This window comes from Falco rusticolus, chromosome 13 (genome assembly GCF_015220075.1).
Source record: "Falco rusticolus isolate bFalRus1 chromosome 13, bFalRus1.pri, whole genome shotgun sequence".
Classification (NCBI taxonomy): Eukaryota; Metazoa; Chordata; class Aves; order Falconiformes; family Falconidae; genus Falco; species Falco rusticolus.
In genome coordinates, this window is record NC_051199.1 from 24,831,896 (window position 1) to 24,854,629 (window position 22,734).

Sequence of the window (22,734 nt, forward strand, 5' to 3'; positions counted from 1 at the left end):
CAGCTAGTGCAATCTTTGGGACCTGTGGTACTTTATATTGCAAAAATAATAAATTCTTGACAGTTGAAGTAGCAGAATAGAGTTTGGAATAACTCAGTGATGACAAAGGCAATAATGGTTATATTTATTTTTCAAAACCCAAACAAAACCACTTCACCTTTCTATTATTAAAGAATTCAGGTACAGATGAAGGAACCAAAACTGAAATAGAACATAACCTCAGTTTTCATACTCACGGAAGGCGTCCTAACAACAAGGGTCACTGTTTCACTGTTGCTGTATTGCAGCAACTGGGCAGGCGGCTTTCCTACAAGTGAAGGGGTGCCAAGAAGAAGCCTTAATTTTGTGGAAGGAGGTAAACCTCCAAATTAAGGAGGTTTGTACTTGAAATTAAGTGTACGCTTTTTCGCAGCTGCTTGAAGTAGACATTTAATAAAATGCCTATAGAAAAACATAACTTCTTTTTTTTACAGGCTAGAGAAAATAGAGGAGGAAGGGAAGGCACAAATTCCTTCCATTCCACACAGGCTAAAGCAGAGATAAAAAGCTTCCCAAAAACTGGAACCAAGATTCAATAGCTAGGAAGAACACAAGTACTGGAGACATGCAATTCCCCCATTCCCCTTAATATTCTCCTATTTGTGCTTTCCCATCCTCATTTTCTTTCTCTGTTTTTATTGTAAATCACTAAAGATTAATTGTCTTTCCTCAGGAAGCATTTATCATTACTACCACAATTAACAGGGAGGACATTTTTCCTTACTCATCTGCACAACTCCCCTGTAACAGTAGAATCACAACTGAAACATACAGGTATAAAAACATCAGGCTCGGTGCGTTCTTTGAGTTTCATGAACTGAAGGATGATCAGGACTGACACCTCTGTACTTTCCAGCTACTTGAGATCCACCACAAGTAATTTGTGTATTTAAGGAAATTTCACAGATGTTGGACCATAAACCTACTCTTGGCTTATCTTTGCATCCAACAGCATTTGTTCTAACTGAGCAGCACACAGTGGTTAATAAACACCGGTCATTCCACCTCGATATCTAGGGTTCTTGTTTGTACTTTTTAAAGCAGAGAAGTGCTATAAACATGTTTAAATGAATTCCGGCATTGTGCAGCAATCTGTAGTAGTACCCTGTGCTTTTCATAAATGCTGTTCTTTAGCCTGCAGCAACACAATTACATAGGCCTGCGCAAGCATCATCTCACTGTGGCAGCTACATCAAATGCTTCTGCAGCATTTCCAGTCTCAGACAGAAAAGAGGATTGCCTCATGTGATGGTTCTGCAGAAAAATCTTACAAATATTGGTATTTTTTTCCTCCATTCACAGTTAAGCAAACACCACAAGGCAAAGCAGTTGCAGGAGTACAATTGCTAGCCTTACATGAAAATGTGAACTGCTTTTGTGCAGGGCAGGAAGACTGAGGGAAGTGATGGAGAACGTGCAAAAGTGCATTCATGTTTGATCTCAATTGTCTGCTTAAATTGTTTAATTCTTTATTCTTCTGCAATAAAATGTTTGCGGTAGGACGACAAATAGCTTAATGGAAAAGTAAACATGTTTGTGAAGAATACTAACAACACTCTGTACTTAAGCACATAAAAGGTTTGTTTAAAAGCCACAACAACATAGGAGAATAAAACAAGATTTATGAATCTACCAGCTTTTGGAGCTGATCCTGAAAGACACAAACCTGTGATGCAATTGTCCAAGCATTCGGGACATTCCCATCTTCCCCACCCTCTAGAATTTAGGATCTGTTAAAAAACCCCAACCAACTATTCAAATAGAGATCAGTGAAACACACTGCGTCATATTCCCATTTTAAATTTACTGAAGAAAATGCAAGATTTATAACACCAGAGCTGGACTGATCTAGGAACGTAAGGAAAGCAACATATGTAGGCAGATATTACATCTTTTATTAGACCTACAGATGTCATGAAAGCTTAGGAATTTGGTGGCATCATCTAATTTGGGTTTTTCAAGCTCTGGGGCACATTTTCCATTTCAGGTTGCAAATTCTGGTAACTATTGTGCTGTAATGATAGTGTTGCTATAGAGCTACAATAATCAGGCAATGCAAGACAAAGTTTGTAGGTAGAGGATTGTCTAAAAAAAGATGTTAACTCTGCCTACAACTTCTACTGTGGAACTGCTTTTCACCATCTAAAGGCACTGCAACTAAAACCTGAGTTACAGACCTTTGCAAGATGTAATGATTTGCACTAACAAGCACAGGAGCAATCTTTCTTTTATTATTAATGCCACTGAATTTTCAAGAAGGGCTGAAGCTCTTTGGAAGCTTACAAAACTAACATTTAAGTGTCTTGAAACAATTCACAATGGCACCTTCAGTGCTTGGTTTCAACACCTCAGGTTTAACACTGAGGCAGCCTGTACAGAATTTTTGTCTTTACTCTTCTAAGTCAGCTTTAAGGAAAATAATTTATTAATTAGAAAATATATTTTTTTTAATTTACAATTAAACAGTGACTACCCCAAGTTTCATTTCCAATTAAAATAAAAAATGAGGGATATATAATAATATACGGGAAACCAAGCGGCTCTCTAGAAAGTATGCAATTCTTATTTCATTTATTTCTAAAATAATACTAAGCAGGACACACTCAAAACCACAGACCTCCAAACACACCATGAAGCAAAGAAAAAAGGGAGTGCTAAAAAAAAAAAAAAAAAAAAAAAAAGAGTAAGTCACATCCTCCACACACACATGCCCCTTTGAATTCCTTGCAGGCCACCCTTGCCCATCTCTGGGGTTGCTACTGCTCCCACTAGGAAGAAGAATTAAGTAAGAAATGCAGATTAGTTTGTTCAAGTGAAATAAATGTTAATTCCTTTAAACTACTGCATATGAAGTGAAGTGCCAAATAGCGTATTAAAACCAAATAAAAAGACCTTTCAGTTGAGCTGGTTAATGCAGATACAACGTTGTTCATCAAACCGCTAAGCACGTTAAGAACTCCATCACAGTTTTATGAGTACGATTTAAGTTGCATATTCATGAACAGAGGGGCATTTCTACGGAAAGGAACATTAAAAAAACCCACAACTGTTTCCATATACAGTCTCTGAAAATGCTGAAAAGCACAATTTAACACTGAACAGAGAACAAAAATCATGCATTTTCTTCTCTGAAGATACTAGCTTGTGAATTTTAAAGAAAAAAAACAAAAATTACTTCAGTGGTGATTTTTAGCGGTAAGTTGTAATACTTCAGACTGCTCTTGTGAAACCTATGACAGACTAAGTAACACAGACCAGTTACCATATTAGATACCCTATTATGGTTCTTATCATAAGCACCAGAAGTTGATAGATTTTAGCATGCACCATATTTTACAGGACAAGTTACTTTGGAAACAGGTCTGTACAAAACACTACTGCTAATAAAGAACATGAACCATAACTTAGTTTCTGCATCTGAAATCATGGTCAAAATTCAACTGTTCAGCCAGACGCTTCACCACCCAATGTAAAAAGGGTACAAGCCCAGAGACTTGGTTCCTTAGAAGTCAAACGCAGGCACAACCGATTTCTGGTTCTATTTATGCCAGAAAAAGCCCACCGCCCGCAGAGCCACACAGATCTGGGAGGGAGATGCTTCTCTGTCTTTAATCCTTGGCGATTAAATGGTAAGATCACACATTTCAAGTATGCAGTTCAGATCCCTTTATCATAAGGAAAGAAAAAAAAAAAAAGTCTTAAAATAAACCCTAACGGAACTCTGCCTAAGCAAATGCAAGATATGATAAAATCCCCTTTTTCTGAAAGGGGCTCTAATCCCTAGCTCCCTCTTCCCCGCTTCCCAGGAAAACATCATTCATCTATACACAATTTCAGATACCTTTGTTGCTTAACATGCTTATGCCATCCATCATGAAGTGAGGGTGCATGTTTCGCAGTTAAGGTATCAAGTATATATAGAGATTACACAAGCTATTAATTTCTTTTATAGAGTGTCTTAACATAAACAATTGCTCAGACTGAGCCGAGAGCAGTTGGCCACCAAACTGAACAGAAACAAGAAGTGTGCGTGGGGGGAGGTTAAGCATTTAAGATATGCAACCATCTGTAGCACTTGCCTAGGACTGCTGATGCATACTTTTAATAACAAGCCAGATTGCAAAAGGAAATCTCTTTTAAAACATAGAAACACAGATATATTAAAATACCGCATCTGTAGCAGGGTATGAGGTAAGTGCCCTTGCCCTCTCTGTCAAAGAGACTGCAGGGGAGGAGTTGAAGAAACAAAGAAAGAAATCATGCAGAAGTAAGCGCAGCAGATGAGTGTTGCTCTAAATTCAAATCCCCAGCTCTGGCAGCTGAGATGACATCTTAGAAGTTCCAGCTGAAAGAGGTCCTTGGTCAAGCAAGCCAGAATTGCGCTTTACTTGAAGCTCTCTATATGTACAGCTGGCTGAAGCCTCGCTACTTTCGATTCATCACTGGCGTCGGCAAGACAGACAGGACCTACAAGGATGCTTTTTCTCCATGGGGCACGATGAATGTCAGGCAAACAACCAACCACGTGGGAGAGGGATCTGCATCCTAAGACATGCTTGGGGAGCACAGGCTGAGGGAGGTATTTCTTCGGTTGCTGTGGTCTATCTCAGTGCTATCTTTGAGAAAAAAATCGTAAGATTAGAACAATGCTGCCTTGAAACTTGGCTAGTTCAGGGTCAGACGACAATCCCGAGAGAAGCGCAGCATTTTGCAGTATTTGTTTTAGAAGTTAACATACAGAGGCCTAATATAAATGTTTTATTTAAAGTAAAAAGTGTGCACAAATAAAAGGAATGACTACACAACAACGTTCAAGACCATATTCCATATGAAATAGGAAAATAGTAGTGACAATATCAACTAGCAGAGCACCCATAGGAATCCAACTTGCATACAAAAAGGAGTTTACTCCACATAAATACATCATGCTTCTGATGCAGACACTTTCTGCAAAAGACAAAGCCTACTGCACTGGACTGTTTACACCCGGTGTCCCTTCTGAATATTTATGACAGTTGCTATATGCTTAACAACAAAAAATAACTGTTAACATCATGGCACTTTAGAGAAAATGAAAGTTTAAAATTGGATTTACAGTCATTTAAGATGTTTGTCACTTAGCAACATTCTTAATGGTTAGATACGAAAATAAAAAAAAGTATCTTTTCTGTGACATTGTCTATAAAAAAAATTAACTTTTGCTTTAAGCACAAAATACAGCATTTTACTCCATTCCTCTTCTGTGATGAATAGCAGAAATGCCCTTCCTTATATAAAGCCATTGTACTTGATACCCTATATGAAATTAAGCCACTGTAGAGCCAAGGCTTTTCTTTTTTGTTTTAAATAACTTCCAAGTTTAATATTGGTTAAGTCCTGGTATGTAAACTAGTCATGCAGGTGTAGAAGTCAGAGGCTAAACAATCAATTACAATTTTAAAACTGCACATAAGCACTTGACATGAACTAAACGTGCTAAAGTTATTAGCTGCTCTTACTTTAGTTTACTCTGATACTTTACATTTGAAAATATACAACGTGAATTTAAGGGAACCTGATCTTTTAACAGTGCAGAGGTTCAATGTTTCCCTGAAACTAAGGCTCCTCCAATCACTTCCCAGTTTTGAAAACTCAGCCCAATACTTTAAGAGTTTCCCATTCATGTTGCTAAGAAAAACATGAACTAAATACCATACCGTGACACTGCTGTGTGTTTGTGCAATCTCTATCCTTGAAGTTAACATGTTAAGTGAAAAAACCCCATACACCAGGAGATTTGTGCTATGAATTTAGTGTCACCATATAAGGATTTTCAAGGAGAGACACTGACCAAGCACAGAAGTCTTATTAAAAGCTTCAAGTAAGGTTTACTAACTTGTGCTTACAGATACTCAGATCTGCTTTCAGTAACACTTAGCTTGCCTTACAGCTCTTAATTACATAACACAGATTCTTTTCTCCAATGTCTCTTAATCCCTTTTTCCTAAAATAAAAGAAGTGGTACATTTGGCATTTCTTCAGCCTAAGACATTCAAAACTATTCCTTAAACATTAAAAATAAGAGTAATCTGAGCTGTATATTACACTGTTTACTAACATGAAATGTAAGAATCACACATCCCAAAAATCCTAGTTTGAACCGTTCTTTCAATTTATTCCAATTGCTTTACTATTAACTTTGAGCCCACTACCAACATTTCAGGTTTTATTGTGATTGTATCACCATCTATTAGCAGATAAGTTAAGGGAGTCATTGTGGACAACACCTATTTTGTTCTAGATGTGCTTTTTCCACTGGCAAAGTGGAATGCATTTCCAACAGTATGGCAATAAGGTTTGGAGAGAAAAAAAAAAAAAAAGAAAAAAAAGAAACAATGCCCTTATCTAGGCCATAGCTGTAACGCATGCAGTTCTGATACAGTTAAGACAGCACGCGTAAAAAGCAATAAATAATAGTACAAGGTTCTACATCCATCAGTATTAGCTGCCCATTACTGCTAAAATGCACTCTACAGATTTTAACTTTTCAAAGCCTTAACTGAATTCCATTTATTTAAACTGACACTTTATACCATGTACAACCCTTGCTGAAAGGGACAGGCTCAGAAAGGCACTCTATGTATCAGCATGTAATTCCTAGTGTATAATTTCAGAGCAAAGTCTATTGATTTTAATATTGAGATAATTATCATCTCCTTCAGGATATTATCAACACACCCTGTGAAAGCAGCCATTCTTGACCTATCCAGTTTAAAAACCTGCCCTCCTTGCCATCATTTCAGTCTGAAGGGCAATAACATAGCTTAACTTCTAAGTCTAGAACAGGGAACTCAGATGTTTAGAGAGAAGAGACTTAGAACTACGGAAGTCATAAGGTTTCACTTGTCTTGCTGGAAAAATGGAAGTCCTTTAATGATATTTTATTACATTCCCTAATGTCATTTGTGTTCTTATAGTAATAGGAAAACTTTCCTTTATCAGAATGCTACATTGGCAGATTATACAGCCAGGCTCCATGGTTCAGTCAGGAGCCCCAGAGACCAACTTCTGTATTAAAATTCATGTTTGGCAAGAATGTTGGAAAGTTAACATTTTAAATCTGGCAGCTGCAGGTTCAGTGTAACAACTGTCCTGGATGACAATTAATACAAAAAGACAATTAGCGAGTAATTTATACTAGGTGGCAAGGGTAAGATGTTCTGTTACTCATTTTATGTGAGTGCATCCAAATGAAGAGATGTTTATCCATGCAGAAACAAACAGAGCAACAATTGGCACAGTCCAGGAATGGGGGAATTCAGACACATTCCTCAGCTGACATCAAAAGAGGATTTATGTATTCAAAGCCTTCAAACTCAGACTGGTCAATCTTCTTCACAATATCACTATTAAGACAAAACCCACTCATTAGTTCATCAGCAAAATGAGAAGGTAACAATAGTAACTGGTAGTCTGTCTTAAAATTTAGACCTGTACAACAGATTGCAATTGAGAACGTTTCCTTTCTCTCTTTTTAGCCCCCCCTCTATCCTTACAGTTAACCACTGGTTTTTTTCCTAGCCCCTATCAGGGTAACAAAACCCAAAACCACTCAGGAGCAGTGACTGGGCTGCTCCCATGCACATATTCTCCCCACAAAGCAATCTACAAAGTCTGCAGTTTTAAAACTTTCTCAAAACAGTCAGTTTTGTAAACACACACAAACATTAGGGTGAGATAGATCCTGCACCTGGATCAACAACTTTTCTAAACTTATTTGTACATTATGCATTTATAAAGGGATGAAGAAGGAAGTTGGATCTCAGACCTAATTAAGGTGCATAGGTAACACTCAATATTCATTGTCTGGGTTTACATACTACATGAACATTATAGAAACCCCTAGGAAAATTCCTAACACATCAACAGCAGCGGCTCAAACTAGAAAGGCCATTCCCTCCTCATCCCAAATCAGGGCCCCTCAGGAGTAAGACACCGCAAATCCACTACCAAAATCAAAAACATTATCATGCATTTTATCAAGGCTTTTCAGCCAGGATAATCTGATTTGACTACGAACAATTCAAGATACCCGACCAAGTAAGTCAAAGCATCTTCTCTTGTTCAGAACACCCAAGGTAAACTCAATCTAAACCCAACATCCTAGAAATATCATGGCTTAAAGTAATGCAAAAATAAACCACTTGACAAAACAGGTCTTTCCCTTCACAAGTTCATTTCTTGCAGATCATACCACTAAAACTTGTAAAATGGCACTTATTCATCTTTCCCTGAAATATTCTTTTCCTTTGCTATATTCTTTATAACAACTTTCCCACTGTTAGTTCATTTTTACATCATGCCACAGTACAATACTTAATCCAGCCATACTAAGTCTACCATAAGGATGACAGCATTTTCTCCCAACTAACACAAGAAAATGTTCTTTACTGCTTTACACATATTTTATGTACTACAACTACAGATATAAAATTAAGTTTTATAACTCCTTCACTGACTTATCAGAACTTCATAAATTCTACATTACTTACTCATCATCTGGAGTGAGCTGCACAGGTTCATTGGTGAATTGGGAATCAAAGTTGTCCAGACCAAATTCTCCAGATATATTTGGTTTAAATGGAGGCACCACTTGCTTCTGCTCCATCTAAGAATAAATGCATTTAAGTGACACCAAGAATGAGTTACAACCTATTGAATTATTTTTAAATGAGGCTGGAACTTACTATTAAGTTTCTTTCATATATTTCTACAGTCATTCTATTAATCTACTGTACTTACTGTGTGTAAAAGGGTTAAAGGATTCTGTATTGTCATTATGGTACATTGCAAGTTAAGAGCTTAAGGTCTTCTCATGCTCAAAACAACTTATCAAGCCATCACTGTATACAGAGAAAATAAGCCAAGCCAGTGGGCATTCACATACCAGATCCCAGTCAACATTTCGAAAGAAAGGATGTCCCTGGATATCTGCAAATCCTGTCTGAGGATGGCAGCCTAAACGTTCCTTTGGATCCTGTGCAAGGAAGGAAATATTTCTTAATGGGTGCCATGGCCTACACATAAATAAAATGCAAGTGTTACAAATTCCACGAGAAATGAAACACCAGAGTTACAAGAGACACTGAAGAACTAAGTTAGCATTATTTATTTTAGAAACTGTTTGAAATCAGCATGAATATATGGAAGCCCTTGACTGAATTTATATAAACAACCGAGCTATCTTTTTTTTTTATTATTATTCAGACCTGTTTAAACATACCATATGTTTCAGAGCAAACACGGTTAGATTACAAGTGAATTTGATTCCTCCCCTGCCACCCCTCCCTGAGTAAACTGACTAGCCAGGCTAGCAGTTACACTGGGGTAGAAACTGCAGGTTACTGATAGATAAGGTGGAAAGAAGGTTATTTTAACAAGACAATTCCATCTCCACGTACACGTATGCACACACTACCAAGGAGCTGTAACTGAAGCAGTGTTCTTGAACAGTATTACTTTTTTCAAATAATTTCACCAAATCTGGTTTCTCCCATACCTTTTTCTCCCCAGTCACATAACACTCACTAAATAAAGGCCAGCATGTGCTTTTGACTAGTCCACTACCACACACGCACCTTTTGACTATCAGGCTAGCTAGCTACCAGCTAACAGCCAGCATATACTGCCTCTGCATTTCCCTCAATGAAGTCATCAGAAGTTGTCAAAGCGATCTGCTATGCTGCTTCTCTTTAAGAACTAAAATAAATCTGATAAGTTTGTTCAATTCCCCAGATTAAAGAAATCACATGGAGCATTTCTATGCCTTTCAATTTGAAATTTACTCATGATCCCAGCCAGAGAACCTGGAGATTCAGATTTTGAGACAAGTATCTAGAATAGCTCCCCCAACTCCACTGAAACTCTGCTTCAGGCTCAAACCTTTTCTACCCTGTTTCTGCACATGGCAGGTAAAATATGCCTGCTACACATCTATTAGTCAACGGGTTTTTTTAAAAAAGCAAACAGCTGCTCTTGAGAAGTCTTAAATAATCCCCTTTAGCACTTACCTTATTAAGGAAACTCTTTAGAACACCTGCTGCTTTAACAGAAAGGGATCGGGGAATTCGGATCTGTTTTTCCAAAATTACTGCAAGAAAACAAGGTTTGTATGAGCTTTTTCATTTTTAAAATTAGATTAAAGGTAAGTAGAGACAAAGCACTGAAGTGTAGGATCACTAATGGTACCTACCTTGGAAAAGATAATCTTCTGTGTTCTGATCAGGATTGTCAGAACTCCCAACAATATCAAATGGTGACCGGCCTGCCATCATTTCAAACATAAGTACACCAAGTGCCCACCAGTCTACACTGAAGCCTAGAATTCAAAGAAGACAACACTGAAGATACTTTGGAGAAAAAATGCCAACACTTTTGAGGCTACAGACAGACATGTTTTGAGAAGAAAGAACTAATTCAAAAATTTATGTATTGCCAGTCTTCCCGATTATCTGAATAAAGGAGAGGTAATGATTGTACTAGACATTACTTGGTTCACTATGTGTATAATAGGTGGGGATGCTGTACAAAGAAAAGGAAATGCAAGAAGTTAAAAGGTTGGTGTTAGGACCTTAACAAAGGTTTAGATAATATATAAGCCTAGTCACTACAAACAGTGCATTATCCAGGGCAGGGGATAATCAAGGACAAAGTACATGATGCTGAATAGTAGCAAGACAGTCATCTATAGAGCTAAGCACATCTATTCTGCTAGTCACTGCTAAAGAAAAATTCCAGTAGCTAGGCTGGGACTGATATAGTCCGGTTGGCCTAGAAAGTTTCTGATAGGGAAGGAAGATGCAAAGCCAGTCTGAAAGAGACATTAAATTGAAATGATATAACAAGATTTAAAAGATATATATACCTTTTTTATAAATACAATTAAAATACTAATTGTAGAACTTGTTGAAATCTTAAGGGAAGAAAACAGATCAAAGATCTGCTTGGCACAGTAATGGAAGCTTAGGAAGAAAGGTAAGTAACGGGAAATACACACACTAAGCTTTCTATACTCTCTTACGTCTCTTGCTTCAGGAATCTTTGTGGACTTCCTGAACAAGAAATCGCACAATTTCCTTTTTAACACTGAAATTTGTGAAAGGGACATCTACTACCTAGGCCCTTTGCAATGCATTTATATCTACTACTATCATTGCTGCCAAATATAAAGCTCCAAAACTGAACATAATTCAAGACTGCAAGTATATCATTAGTAGTAAATAGTTATAAACAATAATAAATTTGGAAGACTCAAGCTATTCTTCAAGACTGATAAAAAGACTTCAAAATGTGGAAGGCAGGGTATTTCATTTGCTTGGTGTGATGTTTTCTGCCTTTCCTTTGAAGGGTTTATTTACTTTTTCAGACAGGATGCTGAATTAAGACTGATATGTCTAAAGAAGTTTTATACTTTCTAAACAACTCAAGAAGTAAGAGACGAGGTGAAAGTTATATGGTAGCATTGAAAAATTAAATTTACCATAATCCTCTCCCCGGAGAATTTCAGGTGCAATATAGTTTGGAGTCCCACAGAATGTGCTGGTTGTGTCACCAGGCCTCAGACCCTCCTTTTAAGAAAAGATGGCAAGAAAATACAGTTAGCCAAAGAGCCCACACCCACACTCCCACTCTGCTGAGAACTTCATTTTGAATTAAGTGTCCTGAATAAACTGCTTTTGTTTCAGTAAAACTATACTTAAATCTGTGTGTAAAGGAATATAAAACACTACTTGCTTCAGCAGAAACAGAAGTAGGTTGCATCTACAGTCTCAAGAGGATGGCATACACCTATTGATGACATCTTTCTAAGTTTTTAGTTAGTAAGCGCCACCACACCTCCAACGATAGGCAAGTGGGAACGGTGGAACAGCTTCCGTGACTGAGGCGTTGCAATGGACAGACAAAAGCTTTTCAGAGAAAAGCACAGAATGCAGAAAGGGGAAGGTTACCCAAAGAAGTTGTGCAGTCTTCATCCTTGGAAGTTTTCAAGACCAAACTGAATAAAGCCCTTAGTAACCTGTCCTGATCTTACAGCTTACCTTGCTTTGAGCAGGAGGGTGTGTTAGACTTCCTGAGGCCCTTTCCAACCTGTATTATTTTATGCTTTTCAATTGCTTAGCCAAAATTATAGCATTTTAAAATAGTTCTAATACATCAGCATAATGGCAATTCCACGGCAAAGTCAAACCTGTGCTCCAGTGTCTTTGTAGTGACAGAAGTTTTTCTACAGAAAATGGGCAGTGTCATAGAATCCAAGTGGGACGAAGTGTGTCTGATGCATTTCAACTTCTTGCTTTTTTGGAAATCAAGCTATTTTGTCTATTTCAGCCTAACCCTCCCAATCAAGTTGATCCAGCAGCTTTACAAAATCATAAACAGATACACATATATGTGTAGTCTGTGCACTTTGGCATATTTCTTTTCTCCGTTTGTAAAAGTGAAGTGAGTATACAGCCTATCTGTACTGTATGTAAATCCATACCTTGAAATTTCACTTTTTTAAAGCTCTGCATCTTTTAATTTATGACAAATTTCTTAATTAATGATTTTACTGGTTAGCAAAAAACTAGAGCTTACCTTGCACATGCCATAATCTGTGAGTTTAATATGCCCTTCAGAATCTAGCAGCACATTATCCAGTTTTAAATCTCTGTAGATTATCCCTCGCTCATGTAAATAGTTCAATGCTAGACTGATTTCAGCGGAGTAAAACCTAGCATAGAAAGAGGTATTGATTACTCAAGTAATCAAAATGCAAACCACAATAACATAGTCTCAGTAGTATGATACTTTTCTAAATGTAAGTCTGCATATTCTATTAGTTTTCCTCAGAGAAGTGGATAAATTGTTTAAAATCATACAAATGTTTCTATCCACAGTCACTTCCAAAATATTTTTAATTAATATTAATGACTACTGCCATCATCCCTTTCATCTCACCATCTGAGATGAAGCATATGCACCAAGAACTCAGCATTTGCCTGGACAGCTGGTAGCAGTGGTTGCAAGAGAAACAAACTGATATCATTAGACATTGTAAAAAATACCACGAAAGTGTTTTTCTAGAAAAAAAAATTCAGAATCAGGCTCAAGTCATCTAGGGTAATGCTAATGCAAACAATGCCGAAGTGCTCTCTATTACAGTTCCTCCTTGAAACAAATATACAGTAGCTTGCAGCATTAAAATGAGGATGTGGTTTCACATTCTTTAAATCCTTAACATCTGGAGAGGATTTGCTAGCTCATCATCATAATCTCTGCACTACTGCACTGTGTCAGAAAACTAACTGTTCTGATGCAAGAAATCTGAAATTAGACACATACCTGGCATGCTCCTCTGGCAGCTTTCTCTGCCTCTGCATATGAAACATTAGATCTCCTCCATTCACGTACTCTATAACAAAGAATAACCTGAAACACACAGGGGTTTGTTACAAATGAGTGTATACAAGGCTTACAGACATTTGAGATGTTACAGATCTGTTATCAAACAATGTCAATTCAACTCCCATCTCTCTGGTAATCTGGCTGGTTTCACCATTTCTCTCCCTTTGAATAAATTCCCAAAGTTAAAAATCAATACACGAAGTTTCTCTAGATAATTCCTTCACTGCTAAAAGAAAAATGCTTCCCACATTCCTAATCCATTACAGCTACTGCTTGTACTTTACATATGTGACTATATAAATAGATTCACATCAATTTATGTGCACAAACCAGAAAAAAAAAATTCCGCCCCTCATTTTCCTTCCTGATCTCTTTTAATCTCCTTTATTCGTGGTTGATACTATCAGTATATTACAAATACTCTTTCTTCTCACTTTCCTCCGCTAGACTGTCACCTTTTCAAACAGCAAGAACATTGCTGAAATATACAATAACTATATTTTATATATACACTGAAAATTATTATTGCATAGAACAGTAGTTTGTGTACTGCAATCTCTTCTATATATAAACATGCAAGGAAATTTATCATTTTAATCTCTATTACTCCGTTCTCCTTTTTAAAATTCAGATACTCTTTTCCAAGTCTTGCTTAAGGACTCATCTTCAGAGAGTCCACGTTTGAGATTGGAAGTACAAAAAATGAGGAAACTAATTTTTTACTCCCTAAACCCTTTTTTCCTCCCATTCTCGGTTCCGTCTTCCACTTCATATTCTTAAGCCTTTTCTTTCTGCTAGCTGCACCAATTCCTGTGCAGAATCCTTACCATCATACCTGCCAGTACCTTACATTCTTTTGCACCTTCTCAACCTGAAAAACTTATGATGATGAATACAGCCTTTTGCTCATAAAATGCTACAATGATTTACTTACAGTACATGGACTTTCGCTACCTACCTAACACTTAATACTTTAAATAGATCTTTAAGGTGCCCAACAGTACTAAGTATTTTTTGAGCAAGAGTATCGTCTTCTTATCTTATGACCTTTACCTGCTCTCTGTCTGGAAGCAAGAGTGTAGTCCAACAAGAAAGGGATGATTTGAAGCCTGTTCAAAGACGTGTTTCTCTGTCTGAACCCAATCAATATCCTATTTATTTAAGAAAAGGGACATTCAGAAAAGGACTGCTGCACTTAAGACAAGTATTATTGACAGTTAGCAGAAAGATATTCAATTGTTTTGCTGTTCTCATTTTAATTGCAAGAAACTAGATATTATATAGCTCTCCAATGCGAAGTAATACAATTCAGCATACTCATTTTTTCCTGTCTTGAGTGTCCTGTACTTCTAGCCTCATCAGGTAACTAACTACATCTGGGAATGAAAAAACATTCATCTATATAAGATAAATAGGTGCAGGCAAGTGTAAAGTAGCATCACAAAATACAGAAGAAATCAACAGTAGACCAAGAAATAAATGCAAAAGCTCTTGGATGGCAAACCACAGTCACTCAAGCCTTTTCAGAGTACCCTAAACAAACACAAGGGAAGTCTTCAGCAACAGGAGGGGTTTAGGAGGTTTATACTGCAATTTCTGACAAGTTTCCGCTAATCACAATACAAGCTACAAAAATTAAGACAGAGGTCCAATTTAAAGAGTAATTAAAATAACATTGTGCGTTCTCCTTCGTGACAAAAAAACCAAACTTGAACATATGAAAACCAGACCCCACCCTTTTATTTTCCAGCCCAGCAAGTCAACATAATAGGAGAAATATGGAATACTGCTTAAAAATAATGAAGCAAGTCAGGATTAACAACTTGAATTTTGCAGGAGCACTGATGAAGACAGTGCTGACTACAAAAGGAGACACTGACAACAGAGGCAAAGAGGCTCACGACAGAAACCACTAGCACAGGAGGGTGGCTGTGAGCTATCTGTCAACGAAGACCTCAATATCAGTTATCTGTCTTGTGAACCTTCTATAGCATAGTTCGTATAAGAAACCACATGTACAATTTTCAATTAGTGTTGCAAACCCAGAAGCCTGGCTTCCACCTTGTAGTAGATATTGAAAGCCCTTTGGAAGAGTTGCCTGATTTATTGATAAAAAGCTTGCCTACCTCATCATCATTGACGAGCTCCTTCTTCACCACTTTCATTGCATAAATGCGTTCAGTTTTCTTCAATCGAACAAGCAGTACTTTTGCATAACTGCCTCTTCCTATAACCCTGAGCAAATCAAAATCCTGAAGACCCAGACTGGAGGAAGCTTTGCCACTTTCTCTAATGCTCATTGCCTATTGATAAAGATACTTTGAAATCAGTAAGCAGGCTTGCCCATTTTAACAACTGCAAAAGTTAGAATTTCAAAGAGAACAGCAAAATTAATATAAACAAGTCATTCAATTAACATTTGTTATTCTTAAAACTGCACTGTCCTGGAAAGGAATGTGAGGCTAAAGGAAGGAGGCAGAGGAGACTCGGCAGAGAAGAAACAAACAAAGTTGGAGGAGTTTGGAATACTTTCTAAATCAAAGCACATCTCAACTCAAGGTTCAAAATAAAACAGCTTGCAAGCCATAGATGCATACACGCAAGCAAACAACCCAAATGTGTACTAGTTTTCAGTTTGTGACAAATTAAATTACTGAAATCTTGAAATTGAGAGAGATAGGCTTTAAGATCTCTGAACACAGTATCATGGTTAAGATACCTTACCTCCTTTTCTTCACCAACATGGTCCAAGCTCTCATGACTTGAGGGATTGTATGGAATCACTAGAGGTACAAGAAAAATTATTAGACAAATGCAACAAAACAGTATTTTCTTTGGCCTTAAAATTTCTACATATAAGAGCTCAATCAGAGACACACAATTTAAATGCATCTATTGCAAGTATTCAAACTGCTGCGGTTTTTTGGTGTTTTGGCGATCTTTGTTTGTGGTTCTATTTTTTTTAAGCCATCAGAACCATTCCTTTGCAATACTAGAGTAATAATCAGTTATGGGTAATATAAAACCCTGTAATTACATTTGGAGATCTCTTCAGATTCCACACACAGGGAATCTTGTAAAGAACAGAGGTTGGTTTGGTTTTTAAACTGATCATTGTCTATATCCAAATTCAAATGTTAGGACCATCAGTCCAATTGCTACAAAAACAGACTTGTTTGGCTACTGATCCAGTAGAAGCCTTGCTAATTCTGTTAAGGGTTTTGTTTTGTTTGTTTGATCAGGGCATTTAAAGTACACAGCTTACTGATGGAAAAATGTAACTGAGACAGCCTAAATCCTTCCTTTTTAGGCAAGTTCCTTAAACTCGTAAGACATGGAAAATTGAGGCATTTGTATATCCCCCTTAGCAGTAAGAAGCTGTCTTATTTTTCTTTTCTATGGAAAAAAGTAAGGAAGTGGTTTAAAAATAATTACTTCAAGTTATTCCTTTTCATTTGAAAAGCTAAGGTTCATGTTTCAGCAACTTACAGTCATTGAAAAACAAAAATTACTGATCTTACCAGATTCTACACTATCTGGATGCACTGATGATGGATCCATAGGCATTATTGGTTCCTGCAAACATGCACAGGATTTTTGTAATAGACTGTCCAAATGTGAGAGGCATTATTTAAAAGATAATAAATGAAATGTATGATCCCTGAGGATTATAATCTAGCTACTTTCTAACAAGATTAATTAACATAGTTACTGCTGTAATCCATACAAAATAAAATAAACTAGATATTTTCTAGAATTATGACACATTTCCATAAGCTGTTGAAATGACAACTTAGTACAACAAAGTATAGCCAATGAGAAATGAGACAGAAAAGCTCAAGTAGTTCAGCAGTACATACATTAGTCAAATGAATTCACAAAATGCAGACTTGTAGCTGTCTGCTTTTAATATTAAACTAGGAGCAGTAATCATCTATATTTTTCTGGGGACTTAAGAACTAAAGATGATTTAATTTCTTGGGAGAAAATAAGAACTTCTGCATTTCATCTTCCTTTTCTTAAAATGGGAAACAGTCTGATGATCTATCAGATATTTAGAGAATTTATTTTACCTGTACTTCACTTTGAAGATGTAAAGTAGTGTCTGTGTATATATATACATGCTATGTAACAACACAGTGAAGGATAAATATCACTCGTATTGGACACAGAAAAAAATACCAGAAACAAAAATTAAGACCACTGCCTTCCCACTAAACTGCGATTCTGCTAAGTAAATCTCAAACATTCTTGCAACATGTCACAGTAACCATAAAGAATGATGTTTCATCTGCTGTGATTATTTGCAGACTGTAGTTTGAAAACCATTAGTATAAAACAGGGCAGGGTTGATTTGTTGGTTGGTTGCTGTTTTTCAAGACAACTTTTCAGGTAAGTTTTACTTACTGGTTGTAGTGGATGACGGCCACATTCATCACTGACAAGTTTGTGACACTTCTTGTGAACAAGGAGTTTGCAATTGATGCATTTATATCCCTGGCGACCCAGGCCCCATATTCGGTCAGTGCAGATGGCACAATGAGCTCTCTAGAACGACAAATCAACAAAATCCATCAAAATGCAAAACTAAAAACTATTCAGCCACATTTTCATTAACAAAAACCATACAACAGGAGATCAGAGAGATCCCTGCCAAACTTGCCACTATACCAAGAGTGTCTACCTGAAAACTTTAAGAACACACAGGCAGATACAATACAGAGGAGCTCAAAAACTACAACGGAGCAATAAGCAGCAACTGCTGTACAGGAAGTATGAATCTACAAGGAGAGGTGCAGGCACAGCCAGCCTCTTCTGCTGCACACAGACCCAGGGAGGCATGAGCCAGCTCCAGGTCAAAACCACTGCAGCTGAATCAGCAGGCTGCTGTCACCAAGCTAATTTGCTACCTATCTTGTCACCTCTCTGCATAGATGGGTCCTTATGTTTGCATAAAGGCAGGCAGGACAGCAAAAGCTTCAACACATTAAACTACCAGATAACAAGAAACGGGGAGACCACCACTCACTGAAGGACATTCACAAAATAACTCAAAAGATCCATGAAAATAGGGTGCCTATGAAAGCAAGAGTGGAAAGTGATTGAACTATGGTGCCTTGACAGCGTTTGACCAGGAAGAGGTCAAAAAAACCCAAACCACAACCCCCCAAAAAACCCCCAGCAGACATTAGACATGAAGGATGTTCAAGATGAAGTTTAGTGGAGACACTCTCAAGCATTAAGCACACAATACACTAAGCTTAGAAAAGAAGGAAAAATCATTGAAGCTGTCAAGGAACCTGGCTTATTCAAATACTCTGGGTTTGATTTTTGCCGCTGCTTTTTCTAAATACAGCAGATAGCTTTCTTGGTCCTTAGCTAATTATACTTGACCATTGCTTCTTGAAAATGTTACAAATTGCTTGTTATTTTTAGTTGATTACACGCCATCATAAGCAGGCTGTTTGGAGTTAACATTTCAGGTTTCTTGTTTAAAAGTCACGACAGAAAAATCTGTGCATCGTAAGTGAATTCAGACCTTTTAATTCCCAGAACTTAAAGAACTTGAAATGTATTTTCAGCTTGCAGTCATCTAATGCCAGTGTCCAAGTTTGCCCTCTGGGAAGATTTTAAAGGAACACGGGAGCTTTTACGTAATTGATATCATGGTTTAAGAGTATATGTAAAGTGAATTGCAACCAATTTTTTTTTTCCCTATTTTAAATTCCTGATAATTTAATCATTATTAAGTTTCCTCAAACTACAGGATTATCAAAAGTCTACCAAGTATAGACAAACAACAAAAATGAGAATAAAACTACCTTATAACTTTTCAATGCAGTGACATGGTAATTACGGAAGTAAGACATCCCTGTATCATGGTTTTAAGCACCCAACAAGAGTCTCACCCTGTTAAATCGTTTGGCTTGGAAAGTGTGACCATTTGCACAATAGAGCTTTCGCCACCGGCGGGCGCCTCGGCGATAAATGGATTCTAAGAGGAAAAACATATGATTATATCCATAAAAATATAAACACAGAACTACAACATCTTCTCATGGAGGTTTCTGTGCAGAGTGATTTGCAGAGTAAAGTTTCACTCCTACACCTTACAGAAACAGAGTAATGTTCCGAGTATCTTTTTCATTTTTTAAGTTTTGGAGAAAATTTGAAATAGAGTATCCTGATCCACTCAAAGTTAATTCTGCTTTTCCAAAGTTAAAAGGAACAGTGAGTCAAGAGAAGGAAAACCGCCCAAACAATAGAAACAATAATGTGCAAATTATGCACCTACTGTACCTACACTTAGGGAGGAGCTGTGGAGAAAAGTAAGGAGGAAAGGAGGTAAATTTCAGGAGCATGCCCCTAAGATTGTTTGCACAAATCCTCCAGTGTTTTTAGATCCACAGCTGCCACTGTTTGGTTTTTTAAATTTTTTTTCTTTTTTATTCCTAGAGGCATGTCAGGAACCAAAATTGAAAACTAGAATATACAGAACTATACTGAGTTCCAAATCTATTTCTGATTCAGTCCACAACCTCATTTTTTTCAGAAAAGCAGCACTACCCACACTGCTAAAGTATGGGTAAAGTAACTTTTAAGCATGCACATCTACATTTGTCAGATGTGGCTATCTAACTGACAGATGTGCACGTGCGTAACATACACATGCTCTTTCATAAAACTAAGACAGAGGGAAAATTACCTCTTTAATACCCAGTACATGAGCTAACATAACTTAGAGGTTTTTGTAGAATACTCCTGATAGTACCTAAACATCAATTTAAAATGAGTTAACCACAGACCTCTAATTGGTAATATCAGTCACTACCATTGGTTACTAGCCTTTGTTCACATTAGCCAGCCAGCAATCTGGCAACTACCAAAAAGATGGAAATAGGATAAAAAACTGTCATGATAGAAGAGGCAAAAGCAAGGAAAGCAGAGTGACATGAATAGTTAACAGGAATGTGAAATGCTTATTAACAATGATTCAGAAGTGACAAACAACATTTCAGTTTGGCAAGACTTTCTATTCCTTTTAAGTATTTAATTTGTACATATTTGCATTATTATCTGTAAATGTAGGATGTCAAACCATAGAATATAAAAATCTTCCAAAACAGGAAATATGAATTCCTAATTGTCTGTACTTCTTAACTGAAATGCCTACTTACTATCTTCTCCTGGACAAGGCATGCCAGGCCGTTCCGGTACACAAGGAAATACTGCAAGAAAGACATTAACTTCTGATTAATTTTTATTATTTCAGCCAGAAAACAAAACTTTGGGTTAAAGACAACACTTCCAAAACACATTCAACCATTTAGGAAGACAGCGCAGACTGCATTTTAATAAAACCTTGCGCAAGAGCAGGTGAGCTGAGAAGCTGCCACAAAACCCTTTTGCTGGCAGTGATATACATGAGAAATACAAGCAAAATGCAGAATAAACGAAGTTATTTCCTAAAGAAAGTAATGATTCTGGTTTCTCATGCGACCAATCATCACAGTCAGTATTCAGAAATGTTTACTATAAACGTCTTCGATTACAGTGTCCTAACAGCTACGTATGATCTACATTAGCCATGTTTTTCTGTTTATGTAGCTTCAGTAACTGTCAGAGAGAAGTGTAGCTGGGGAGAGATACCCCTGGTGCTGGTTTAATCAGAAGCTTATCAAACACAAAAATAAACAGAGAAAGGGCAGATCAAAAAGCATACCAAAGTAATACATAAAGAAGCTGCAAAAGATACATAGAAACAATTACATTCTTCTTCCACTTTTGAGTTAAAAGTCTTTGTGGGAAGCTGAAAAGCTCTCTCTTCCAAATGAGCTGATCACAAACTAGATTTTTTGCATCCTTTTAGAGAAGGACCATGCTAAGACACTGTAGTGCAACACACCTGCTAACACTCTTTACAATGATCCCCTGCTTTTCTGCTACAACCTCTGTTAACCAGAGATCTATCTTCTGCTTGTAAAAAGTTACAAACAGTAAGGAAAACATACTGCAGAAGCAACCAAAGTAGGCATATAACCCTAAAAAAATAAAAATTTGGACAATTACATATCAAACAGGGGCACAATATTATTAGGTTCAAAACTGGTCTAGAGTACTTCATTTTAGAAAAGTCAAACTTTTGACTGATCTGGCATCACAAATGGAGCTCATCAACTTTTTTCCTAATATAGATGCAGCTCTAAAGCACTAATCAATGACAAAGTGTAGGATGCTATACTATATCTCTTCCACCATTCGTTGCCAGCAAGTACATGAAGGCATTTGGAATGCAAGAGTGAAAGAGATAGGGGCTGTCTTTCATCAATAAACTAGCAGCAAAATATTTTTCCCTCCCTTAATTTAATAAAGAACATCGACAAAATGCTGACAGCTAAAAAGCACGGTACGTCGTCTTTAGCATCCTCTCAAGAGGATGCCACAACGAGCTTTAATTGAATTTAATCTGTGCAAATGACACAGATAAAGCAAGGTAAAAATTCCACTTATTTACAGGTACAAACATGAGAAGCAATACAGTCAATTTTACCATACCATGAATCAGTAGCTCTGAATCCTTGTTTAGTTCATACAACCGAAAGGCCTCTTCTAACTCCAGCTGAGAAGAAACTGTACATGGATCTCCTGTTGAAAGAAAAAAGAACAATACAAAACTCAATCCATTTAGTTCTGTCCATTCAACAGTTCCCTCACAGTCAGTGTTAAGGTAATTATTGCAGCAAAACAGAACAATTTTCTCAGGTGTGGTAATATTTATTTTTAATAATTCAGAAAGTACATCTGAAAATACAGTCATATTGAATGCTTTCAGGGAAAATAAAATTATGAGATATTCCCAAGAGGCAAGCAGATCATACACACAAAACATCAATGGTTTGGTCTGTTACAAGCATGATTACACATTTCGGCATCCGAGGTGCAGGTTACCTTCCTGCACCTAAAATCCTTCTAAGATTTCATTTCATGGATTTTTAATTAGAAATGAGTCAATTCTATTTTCACAGCTGCTTCAACATTGCCGAGACTTTAACCAGGAGGTGCAAAAGCAGAAAGACCTTTAGTCTTTCCTCAAACCTCAATCAAGACACTTGACAAATCATGTAACCTAAGTGAAAACACCCAATGTTTCTGATTTTTAACTACTACTATCATGCTCACAGGACTATTTGAAGTAAAATCCCTTAAAGAAGGGGCACCAAGGCAGGAAAAAGGTGTGGGTTGGTTGTTTTTTAACTTTTCTTTTTGCAA

At 37.0% G+C, this 22,734-nt stretch overlaps 1 protein-coding gene across 4 annotated transcripts in view; it reads right to left on the reverse strand.

Moving 5' to 3' along the window:
• Nucleotides 1–4,781: 4,781 nt before the first annotated feature.
• The window catches only part of PRKCI (protein kinase C iota), a 29,844-nt gene continuing 11,891 nt past the window's right edge, over nt 4,782–22,734 (reverse strand). For 3 of the 4 annotated variants that reach the window (XM_037406929.1, XM_037406930.1, XM_037406931.1), the window contains 16 exons: nt 22,021–22,110; nt 20,643–20,693; nt 19,374–19,459; nt 17,872–18,012; nt 16,986–17,040; nt 16,189–16,247; nt 15,591–15,767; nt 14,518–14,615; nt 13,402–13,488; nt 12,655–12,790; nt 11,558–11,645; nt 10,271–10,396; nt 10,089–10,168; nt 8,966–9,055; nt 8,571–8,686; nt 4,782–7,424 (listed from right to left, as the gene is read on the reverse strand). In XM_037406929.1, the coding sequence (XP_037262826.1) occupies nt 7,337–7,424; nt 8,571–8,686; nt 8,966–9,055; nt 10,089–10,168; nt 10,271–10,396; nt 11,558–11,645; nt 12,655–12,790; nt 13,402–13,488; nt 14,518–14,615; nt 15,591–15,767; nt 16,189–16,247; nt 16,986–17,040; nt 17,872–18,012; nt 19,374–19,459; nt 20,643–20,693; nt 22,021–22,110 (1,568 nt within the window). In that variant the 3' untranslated portion in view covers nt 4,782–7,336. The remainder of the gene's footprint in view (nt 7,425–8,570; nt 8,687–8,965; nt 9,056–10,088; nt 10,169–10,270; nt 10,397–11,557; nt 11,646–12,654; nt 12,791–13,401; nt 13,489–14,517; nt 14,616–15,590; nt 15,768–16,188; nt 16,248–16,985; nt 17,041–17,871; nt 18,013–19,373; nt 19,460–20,642; nt 20,694–22,020; nt 22,111–22,734) is intronic. The other variant, XM_037406932.1, reaches the window with a different exon arrangement.